The 11,723-nt window shown below is 39.3% G+C and overlaps 1 protein-coding gene across 1 annotated transcript; it reads right to left on the bottom strand.

The window, feature by feature from the left end:
- Positions 1 to 46: 46 nt before the first annotated feature.
- LOC306976930 (E3 ubiquitin-protein ligase RNF126-like) lies at positions 47 to 4,397 on the bottom strand. Its single transcript, XM_079575060.1, has 9 exons — positions 4,298 to 4,397; positions 3,445 to 3,503; positions 3,039 to 3,099; positions 2,545 to 2,780; positions 2,299 to 2,367; positions 1,895 to 1,964; positions 1,422 to 1,515; positions 1,200 to 1,315; positions 47 to 934 (listed from the first exon to the last, which is right to left on the bottom strand). The coding sequence occupies exons 1-9, from the start codon at positions 4,370 to 4,372 to the stop codon at positions 749 to 751; spliced, it is 966 nt and encodes a 321-aa protein (XP_079431186.1). The 5' UTR covers positions 4,373 to 4,397; the 3' UTR covers positions 47 to 748.
- Between the last annotated feature and the right edge of the window lie 7,326 nt (positions 4,398 to 11,723).

Below are 11,723 nucleotides of genomic sequence, written 5' to 3'. Positions count from 1 at the left end.
TATGACATGACCAAACAATCACTGACACTCCATTTATTTTTATACCTTCATTTCATTTTGTACATGATACTGCAAACAAGATTTTCAAAAAATCTAAGCCCATGTCTTAAAATGCATCGAAACACTGATGGAAAAGGTGCATGGGCTAATCGAATTCATCAAATTAGGAAAATGATATCAAATTTTTCACACCATAAAGGTAAGACTGCAATTGCTGCACACATCAGTTTTATGTGCAATCTATCAAACAAGCATGTTCCAAAATCGATTAAAAAGCATTAGCAATTGGGTTTGAAAATGAAAAACTTCATTTTTGGTGTTTTTGTTAAAATGAAAACCTGCACATTTTGCATGTTAGCTAGAATGAATGTATGAAAATATACAAATCTTGAAATATCTAGAAATAATAAGATCTGTTGACTGAAGTCTTTTACCTTTGGACTCCATTGTTTTTACAGCTGACATCATGCTTCAGTAAAATGTCTCTGTTCCTTCACATCTTTGCGCAGGGACACTGCTCCGTACGACTCCACTCTTCCTTGAGTCAGTTGTTTACAATGGTGGGACAAACAGGGCAGGTACAAATACACGGACTTCATGTATTATTGCAAAACCCACCAAGTTCGAATGGTCGGCATGAGAACATTTCATGTTCTTTTCCAAAGCTAAGGGACTGGAGGTCACAGCTCCCGAGATTCTGCTGTGTTTAAGCTCCATACAGCCAATGAGTGAATGACCAGTGTTTTTATTAAGAGTTATCAGTGGAATTGTCATTGCTGGTTGAACTTGAAGACTGAGGGGTAGATGACGACGAAGATGATGATGAGGAGTTTGAGGAAGAGGGGGAATTAAAGTTCATCCCTGATAATTCTGGTGGGTTTGTGGCTGTATTTTGGCCAGTTAGGCTTTTCCTGCACACTGGACACGTATCATGCTGAGGACAAAAGCAGGGAAAATGTAAGTCATGCATTACAAATTACCAGGGCTGGAAACAGTTGCACGTTTTCCTGATGCCATCCATAAACAATAAGCTTATGGATGGTATCTTAAATAGAAATTGTTTTTTGCTAGTTAATCATTAGTTTAGTTTAAGTTTAAGTTAATTTGTGCTGGTCATGTCAAGTACATTCATACACAGCAGTCTCAAGACCCATCAGACATCAAAACTTATTTTCAAAAAGGGAAAATTAAACGATTACCTGTTCCAACCAGGGAACTATGCAGTCATTGTGGAACATGTGATTGCATGGGAGCTGCCTTACATGTTCTCCCACACTATAATCTTCTTTACATACTGGACATTCTAATCCTGAAGCTATGGGATAGAAAACACACATCCTCACATTGATGGAAACATTTGGTATGTCAAAAGTTGTGCTCTTACACCACCAAGACAAGTCACTAGAAATTGTAATACTTACCGACATGATCAGCTGTAACTTGAATTGTAGGAAGACCTTTTATTTTATCTCTGTCTGCTGGTGGTGGCCCTGTGTTTTCAAACTGGTTCAATAACTAGGGGAAAAAGGGAAAAATAAATTGGCAAAATAGGCACAAATTTAAAGTCAACACAAGTCAAGATAAGAGTTGTATACAAATTATTATTACTACAACTCTTTGGTCTGTGACAGAGAAAGAGGGGCTGATCTAACCCATGAGGAGAATGAGGAGACATCAGCACTAGCAGCATTCAGTGCATTGCAAACTCCAGTAGCTAAATCACTAATAACAAGCTAAAACAACTGAACAGTGTAGTGCAAAGCTATGTATGTAGAGATGGGGTCTCTACATACATAGCTTTGCACTACACTGTTCATTTTGTCCATTATAAATAACAAGCATTTGAAATCACCCACAGTTCAAAAGTGCATTAATAGTGTGCTATACTGTATACCTGTGTAATGATTGCATCCAATCCATTAGCTCCCCAGGCATAATCCATAGGATTTGAATGAAGAACACCCCTAGAAAATAATTGTCACATCTTATAAAACAAAGGGGGAAAAAACTACCAAGATGATACAACTTATTTCAATTATTTTTAACGTAAAACTAAACACTTAACTCTGCTCACTACCACAGTTTCATAAAGAACTGGTACAGTAGCATGGTTGAGGCATGTATTTGAGCAAGCCACTTGCTGTAGTGGTGATGTGAATAATGTGAATAATCCAAACAATAGCAAGGCACTTAAACTGACTTCGACGTGTATACTAAATTGGGGGGGAAAATGGACTACGGATAATAGACAAGCATCGGTTAAGTGTTTAATTCCAGTTTGATATCCCAGACACTTACCATGGCCCCACACCTAAATTTGGCATTGCAGTTGGAGCAATTATTCCATTAACCAATTGTTGGATAATTCTAGAAAAACAAACAAACAAATAAAAACAGGCAGTTAATTAAATAGCATACCAGCCATTTTGTCCATGAGTGGAGAACAAATATTCTTCCTATAAGCAAAACTATGACGTTTTTGGGCAGTATAGCAACAGTGTGAAACTTCATTTTGTTGAATAGAGTGTTTTGGCAAAGCCTTACCCCTCTAATGTGGGAACACCTTCATGCCACCCTGTTGTTCGCATTGAACCATGTCTGCGTCTCTGTTGCCTGGCACCATATCTGTGACGTGCTGCCGTTTCCCTTTCTCTGCGATTTTCAGCTTCTCTGTTGTCCTCTGTTCCAAGGCCTGCTCCGAAATCAAAACCGTCATCAAAGACGCCCAGGGCAAACTGGCCATAACCTGAAGGGAATGTAAACAAGTGCTGATCTGCATTCTGAAAAGAAGAACAAACAAATCACAAAAAAGTTGACATGATCAACTGTAATCCTTAAGTGTATTAATGTGTACAATGAAAAGGCAAAGGTAAACCTGCAAATGAGCAGTTAGTATGAATGATAGGGTATTGTGTTGAAGTGATAAAAACAGATGATATTTGCTCCAACAGACTGTTATATCTTTGAGTGAGGCACAGTTAAAAAGGCTTATAGCTACAAACAGATTGGGCAATGACTTGAAAAAATGAGTTAGAAACCTCAAATGGGTGTTGGTTCTGGGACCCGCTGGAGATGTTAGACATGGAGCCATTGTCAGCACTAAACAAAGGAAAAAATATTTGACATTATGTGTCGACTGGAATGTCGGACGATTTGTAGTACTTAAAAAATAAACAGATTATTTAATGTAACGTTTCAAAAACGTGGCTTTTTAAAAACTTTTTCACACACCTTTCACAGCCAAGTGATAAATCATAAAAATAATTGGTTGATTAATCGATTACCAAAATAATAATTAATTGCAGCCCAAAGATACATAATAGTTAACCGTTACATTTTAAACATTGTATCTCTATTAAGTCTAGTCTAGTACGTGAGATTATTGATAATGTACAAATAAATAAAATACATTTTTCATATTTCAGTTCATTAGTTTGTACTGACCTCCTCTCCTCCAGGAGCTCCTCAATAAATCCTGAGTCACATCTTGGACATGTGTAATCCTGTTTAGTAATTGAATAAAACAAGACAGATCTTTACAAAGGGGCACAATACAAAGTATGCAACACAATACAAGAGAAAAAAGTATAAACATAATTCAACATATTTGAAGCCTGGCCTTAAGGTTTCAAATACCTTTGATCTAAGAAGGGCACATTTTATCAGCATCATATATATATATATTGATTACTGTCCTAGGTCCACTGTACAACATCTACCTATTGTTCTGAATGTAAAGGCTCAAAGAGAAGAAACCCTGAGCTTCTCTGGCATTGTGACATTAGCATTTGTTTGACAGATCTTTCTAGTCACTGACAACAAGGCCATTGCTATTTGTGAACTAAATATTAAAATGATAACAATACTTGATTTGAAAATAAAGCAAAAATCCCCTTAATACAGAACCGATTATTTCATGGTCAATGTCAGATAGCATTGTCTTTTCGGGTTTGATTTTAAGAACCACATAGTGGACTCATGATGAGATGAATTCAGGGAAATGTTAGGTTTAGTGATCGTGTTATAAGTTCAATAATATATTTAGCATTTTCCCCAAACAACTGTATGCCTTAACAGAGCACACACACCACTTAACTAAATACATTATTAGTTCGGCGTACTGTTTTTTTACTGATAACATCAAGATATCAACAGCTAGCGTTAGCACAGTAGCACGCTAGCTACCGTTAATGTTATAAGCGGACTGACTGTTAAGATCGCAACATCATTTTTTGAGCGAGTTTCGATAAAATGATATACCGTTATTAACCAGCAATGATACATCAGTAAAACTTACGGGAAGCCGAGGACTGATCTCCGCAGAGCATCTGTGACAGAAGAACCGGCTGGGCCATGGAGGAGCTTCTGCCATCTTTGCACTGGACCATCGGAGAGCGATGACTACGGGGCACGGGAAGGACAAAGTAAGCGTGCGATTATATTATATCTATGGTGCGGTCGTGTGGTTAAACTGCAAACAAGCGCTTCTGTAAAATAAGAAATGCCATTTGCATTCGCATTATCCTTTATAAAGGTTGTTAAATAGGCAATATATTAACATTTTGCTGTGGATTAAAAACTTGGTAGTGATTTAAAAAAAAAAACTTAAATCTATAAGGGCATTCAAACAATATATTAAAAATAAAGTAGATTAAAAAAAAAAATTGAGAGAGAACAACAGCACGAATGTACAGATAGACTACAGGTGCATTAAGTGTTAGCAGTGCAAGTGGAAACATAGCCCTACCACATGTAAGTGTAGGCATCATTACACACCTAAGTTACCCCCCCCCCCCTCAATTTTCTTGTGCTATGACATGACAAGCATGATCTCTAATCATCAGCATTCATGCTGCGCAGTTACGCATGATCACGACGAAGCCAGGGCGTAGACTACTAATCCCCCATGTCACAATTTGACATGACCACATTTCCAATAGCATGGCCTAGGCTACTGTGATGATGACTTAATGCGTCGTAAATAGTAAAACGCGTGTCTGAAGAAGATCCCTCGCAATGGTGGAACGGAGAGCGCATCGGTGTCACGGCTGCACTTTTACTGAATTAATGGGTTCAGACTGGATCGGGTGTAGAATTTGTAAAAACATTTTATTTGTGCAGATGACTTTCACAAGGGACCCCTTTCAAGCATCATCTCTTATCCTTGTCATGAACCTATTCAGAAGAAACCTCAAAACCTGAAAAGCTCCGCTCCAGTTATCCGTCGAAATTCCGAAATTGTACTACACAAATGTGTTTAGTACAGCAGCGACACATCGTGGTCAAATGTGTGCACTAGGCCACCGTACGGATGTGAGTTGAGTTTGTGGCTATTTTGTGGCTTTTATGTCGTCAAAATCTCCAGCGACAGCCAACTTCAACAAACAGTAACAGCAGCGGTGTAATGCGCACGGATAGTTGCTGCATAGACAGGATGAGGAAAGGAAGCAGCCTCGTCGTACATCTGTCAATTGTGACTGTCACATTTTGACATGGCCATAGCATGGCTTACTGTGATGATGAGAACAGAGTATCCGATGAATACTTGCATTGAAACTGCAGTTAGTGTGTCTTTGTAGTATAGGGGTTAGCGCAAGCGTCAAGAGATGCGCGTTTTTGGACCAAGTGGCGTAAGTTCGAGACTGGTTGATAGAAATGATTTATTTTATTTCGTGTAGTATAAAAGACGCCAAAGCACTCAAATGATAAGATTGGGGCCTTTATTGTGAAGATCGCAAGTCAATACAGTTATCATGGACATCAAACACAACTTTCAGAGCAATCCTTCCCTGTTCGTGTCGAAACTGCAGTTGTAGACGGCAGGTCCACAACAGAAAACTGGCCAGGGTAGCGCACACCGAGCTACATAGCGTGGGCCGTGTGCAAAATGTATATTTTTTTTCTTTTTTTCCCCCCCTCAAAATGTCAACATGCCACATCGTTACCTGGTCAATATTGAGAACCGGAACACCGGCATAGTTGATACAACAACAAATCAAAAAAAAAAAAAAGGTGTCACGGTTCTGTCTGTCATGTTCAGTTCCCTCTTTATTTTGCTTAGTGTTCTTGTCCTTAGTGTTTTATTTTGACCTGTCTGTTCTGTCCTTGTGATTTTGCTTTGCTTCCCCTTTGCTCAACACCTGCTCCGCCCTAATGTATTTCACCTGTTCCCTGTTCCTTGTATATTTAGACCCCTCTGGTTTCCCTTGTCTTTGTTGGGTCGTTCATGTCTGTGTCCTGGTTCAGATTTGTGAGTTTTGTTTTTTTGCATTTTGTCCTTGGGATCGTCCATTAAATTTATTTTCAGTATTTCGGTTGGCTGATTGCATCTGGGTCCTCATTCCACCTTCGCACCTCCAAACCATGACAAAAGGTCCAGTTGAAATATTACGTTTTTGAAGCATGACCATATATGGGCGATTCCAGTGATCACCTGACATTATGACATCATTGGATTGTAGAACGTGAGTGATGTCATCTATGTGGATCCGTTCCCGTAGCGACAGGGCCAGCTTCCCAAACGTCAAACACACACGTCGTCACTTTGAGAGCGGTTTTGTCGCGAGCAGAAGCATTTTCGACAGCGGAGAGCGTTTTAACTTAAAAAATACTTTGAAAACAACAATATTCCACCGTCAACACTCACATTCGACAGTCAAAACATATAAAACACTAGTGACAACATTTTGACACACAAACAGTGCAAAATGAGTGAGGAATTACCGCAGTCCTCAGGGGCCCTGCAGACCCCACAGCCATCAGAGCGTCGACGCAAACGCTGCAGGAAGGATTCAGACAAACCGGACGGCCAGACCAACTGCGGGGCTTGTGTCCGTTGTCTTAAGGCGGAGTCAAAAAGCATGAGAAAGACGCTAAAAGACCAATCCACAATAATGAGGTTTTGGACCCAATATTACAGCACACATAAGGAAGAACACAGTATGTTGAAAGCTACCGCAGAAGAATTGAACAACGCAATCAGAGAGATGACCTTTCAATCGGAGGAAAAAGACGACACAATCCGACAGTTGTGTGAGGAGAACAGAGTTTTGAGGCGTGAAAATGAGGCTTCGAGAGTCCAACAGAGGGGCAAAGTCCAGGCAGGGAAGCAGAGACCACAGGAGGACGCTCTGGGTTTGCTCCCAGAGGAAACAGTTCTTCAGTCTGACGGCCTTCAAGGAACACATTTGGCAAAGAGGAGTGTTCTGGAGAGGGCAGGAGGAATGTTTCTAAGTAGAAAGAAAAATCCTGAGGTGAATGACGACAGTAAGTTGGAAGAAGCAAGTCAACCAGAAGAAACAAAAATGTGTGGACCAGACATTGGTTTGCCGCAGATGGAAAATGACCAAACTCAAAGAGATGGTTTACGCTCAGAGATGGACGAGGAAAACAGGGAAGACGACGAACTTCTCTCTGCAATCCGTCAACTTGACATTGAAGCGGACGCTCGCAGGACAGAATGTGCAGTTACTTCTGAAAATAAGTGTGAGGACAAGACACAAGGATTTATGAGAGAAAAGGGCCCACTGTGTGCTGGACAGGCGGATGTGGTGTCACCGACGCCTCAAGAAGAAAGAAAGCAAAAGAACGGAAGCAGAAGTGTCCAAATAAAAGCAGAAACACACACAGTTTCCAAAGACGCTTCTACAGAAGGTGATTCTCCAAAAAGTCCCGAGGTCACAGCACCATCAGACCTGAAAACTGAAAAGAAGGAACCAAAACCAGAGAAAGAACTGAAGCTTTCGCTTGAGGATGAAAGACGTGTGGCTGGGCGATCAGACCTGAAAACGGAAAAGAAGAAACCAAAACCAGAGAAAGAATTGAAGCCTTCGCCTCAGGATGAAAGACGTGTGGCTGGGCGATCAGACCTGAAAACGGAAAAGAAGGAACCAAAACCAGAGGAAGAATTGAAGCCTTCGCCTCAGGATGAAAGACGTGTGGCTGGGCGATCAGACCTGAAAACTGAAAAGAAGAAACCAAAACCAGAGAAAGAATTGAAGCCTTCGCCTCAGGATGAAAGACGTGTGGCTGGGCGATCAGACCTGAAAACGGAAAAGAAGAAACCAAAATCAGAGAAAGAGAAGGAGAAGAAGACCCTCTATGAACGCATACGGAAACCCACTTTTATCCTGGTGTTGATAGGAATGACTATTATAAGTTTATTGTGAGTGAGTGAAGGTAGTGAGTGAGTGAGTTTATTGTTTATTGTTTATTGAAAGGATCCCCATTAGCGCAGTCATGCTGTCGCTATTCTTCCTGGGGTCCCACTAAATCCATTCACAAAAAATAAAAAGAGTATTGCATACAAAAATGTGTATCAGTACATTTGTATATCCTACTAAAATCCTATAAAAGCTGTACATAAAAGTAGCACATATTTGCATTCAGAAAGGAATATCACATGACACGTTCATTCGCCAAATTCAATCCATATTTGTTCGTAAGAGTTTTCTCAGTAACAATTTAAATCTCTTCTTGTCCTCCACTAACGTTAGACTATCTGGAAGTCCATTCCATGCCTGCATAGCTCTGTATGTGAAGGTCCTCGTGATGCTATTCTATCTTACTGTTGGCAAGAGAAATTTTCTGGCCGTTGCATGTCTGGTTTTATATTTGTGTTTCTCGTGGCTGAACGGAAGATTTTCATAAGTAATCTTTGGACATCTTGTTGACATAATACTTTTTACTGAGGATAACAGAGAGTACAAGAGTCTGTTTTTCACTGACAACCATTTTAGTTTACTCAGCATTTCTTTTGTGCTTGTCATGTAGTCACAGCCTAGCACCATTCGTGCTGCTCGGTTCTGGACTACTTGTAAGGTTTTCATTCCTTCAGATGTTGCATTTGACCAGACTGTTGGACAATAGTCCAAGTAGGACAGTACCAGCGCTTGTGTGACACTGATTGGTTTAGTAGATTGCTGTGTAAGACAGTGCTTGTATCTTTTTATCATTGAGATCGCCCGTGCCATTTTTACCCCTATCATTTCTATATGTTTGGTCCAGTTTAATTTACAGTCCACTAAAACTCCCAGCAGCTTAGTTTCATATACCTGATTTATTTGAACTCCTTCTATCTCAAGTTTTAATTCTGGATCTGATTTAATGTTATTGTTAGACCCAACTACCATTGCAACTGTTTTTGACGTGTTTAATATCAATTTGTTTTCTTGAGTCCATTTTAACACCTGCTTTAATTCTTCACCTAATACTCGTCGCAGTTCTATTATGTCTTTTGCTGATGAATACAGAGTAGAATCGTCAGCATACATTACTATTTTAGTTTTATCAAGAGCCAGTGGCATTTCATTTGTGTAAATATTAAAGAGCAAAGGCCCAAGGCAGCTGCCCTGAGGCACCCCGCACGTTATCATTCTTTCTCCTGAGTAATAGCCATTAAAGAAAACTGACTGAAATCTTTTTTCTAAATAGCTTTTAAACCATAATGTCGCTGTCTTCTCAAAACCATAACTCTCTAGCTTTGTCAAGATCATCTGATGATTGAGTACATCAAAGGCTGCAGAATAATCTAACATTACAGTTCCAACTATCTTCTTATCTTCTATTTCTCCAAGCCAGTCGTCAGTTATTCGAGTCAGAGCTGTTGCAGTGGAGTGCCCGTGTTTATAGGCATGTTGATGATCAGAGAATAGGTTATTTGCGTGGAAGTAATCATAAACCTGTTCATATACTACTAGCTCCATTACTTTAGCTAGGGCTGGTAATAAACTTATTGGATGACTATTCTGTCCCGAGAATGGTGATTTTTTATCTTTAGGTAGTGGAATGACTTTTACCCTCTTCCATTCTTGAGGACATTTACCCTACATTTACGAGACTTAGGTTAATGACATGACTCACTGCTGGAGCAATAATTTCTGCAGTCATTTTCAACAAGTAACAATCAATTTCATCTATGCCAGGCGGTTTATTCTTTAGATTTTTCAGAATGTTTTTAATTTTGCATGTTTCAGTATTCATAAATTGAAATTTACAACGTTTGTGTTCCATTATGTTATTTTTAATTAGTTCATTTGATATTCTAGTATCATTACTGTTGGATATTGTCATCTTCAGACTCTCTACCTTTGTCGTAAAATAATCATTAAAATAGTTTGCAATCTCAATTGGTTTCGTCATAAAGTTTCCATCCACTTCTATAAATGATATTGCACGCCTCTTTTTCTTCCCGTTAAATCATTTATTATGTTCCATAGTTTCTTATTATCATTTTTAATATTGTCAATTTTAATTCCATAGTGCAGTTTCCTCTTGTTTCTATTCAATTTTGTAGTTTGATTTCTCAGTTTACGGTAGAAGATCCAATCCTCTGCCTTTCCTGAGAGAGATGCTATTGCTTTTGCTTGTTCCCGTTGTTTTATTAGTTGTTTTAGATCTTTATCCAGCCAGGGTGTTTCTTTGTTCTTTACTGTAAACCTTTTGACTGGAGCATGCTTGTTTACTATTGACAGAAAAGTATCATTAAATTTTAGTATGGCCTCGTCAACATTCTCTTGACTTATTACAGCTGCCCAATTAGCACTTTGGATTTCCTTAATAAAATCTTCTTTTATGAACTTTTTATAAGATCTTTTGTTCAAAATGCTTGGACCACACTTTTCTATTTTGGCTTTCCTTACTGTAAGTATTAGGTTATTGTCACTGCATCCAACTTGAATAGATAGTGCTTTTGTACAAAGTTCGGGAGTATTCGTGAAGATGTGATCAATACATGTTGCAGTAATGGTTCCGTCCTGTTTTTGACATATTCTCGTAGGTTTTTTAATCAATTGTATAAAGCCATTTGCATTTGTGAAGTCGACAAGTTTGCTTTTTTGTGGGCATTTATTTGCAAGCCAATCTATATTCAAGTCACCCATAAAATAGGTTTCTGAGGCTAGATTGCTGATTTTTTTCCAACATTTCTCCAATTAAACTCATATAATTACTGTCCGCCCTAGGTGGGCGGTAGCAGCATCCCACTATCATTGGACTTACATGAGGTAGATGTATTTGCAACCAAATAGTTTCTACATTACAGTCCCATAGATCCTTTCTGACTTTTGCTGGTATGTTTTCCTGTATATAAAAAGCTACTCCTCCACTGTAACGGTTTCTGTCCCTTCTGAATATGTTGTACCCTTGTATTGCAATTTCTTCATCATCAAATGTGTCGTCTATGTGTCGTTTCTGAAATCCCTAAGACGTGCAGATTGTACATGTATAATAGTTCTTTTACATCCACTAGTTTATTTCTTAAACTGTTAATGTTAACATGTGCTATTTTTAATCCCGTTTTTGGTATGTGTACAATACATCCTTCATGATAAAATTGACATGCTCTCAACTGTGGTTAAAATCCTACAATGTGGGATTCCCTCAAGGCTTTTTTGGCGAACTGGGCGTGAGTGAGGGTTAGTGAGTGAGTGAATGAGTGAGTGAGTGAATGAATAAGATAAGATAAGATAAACCTTTATTAATCTCACAAAGGAGAAATTCACTTGTTACAGTCGGCGTTACTTCACAGTCTTATTGTACAGTCTGACAGCAGTGGGGATGAAGGCTTTGCGGTAGCGCTCCGTCCTGCACTGAGGGTGTCTCAGTCTGCCACTGAGAGAGCTGCACAGCTCTTCTACAGTCCCGTGCAGTGGGTGGGAGGTGTTGTCCATGATGGAGGTGAGCTTGGCTAACACCCTCCTGTCCCTCACCTCCTCCACAGACTC

This window comes from Gobius niger (assembly GCF_951799975.1).
Source record: "Gobius niger genome assembly, chromosome: 17".
NCBI classification, from domain to species: Eukaryota; Metazoa; Chordata; class Actinopteri; order Gobiiformes; family Gobiidae; genus Gobius; species Gobius niger.
The sequence above is the reverse complement of the archived record's forward strand: the minus strand, read 5'-3'. Positions and strand labels throughout refer to the sequence as shown.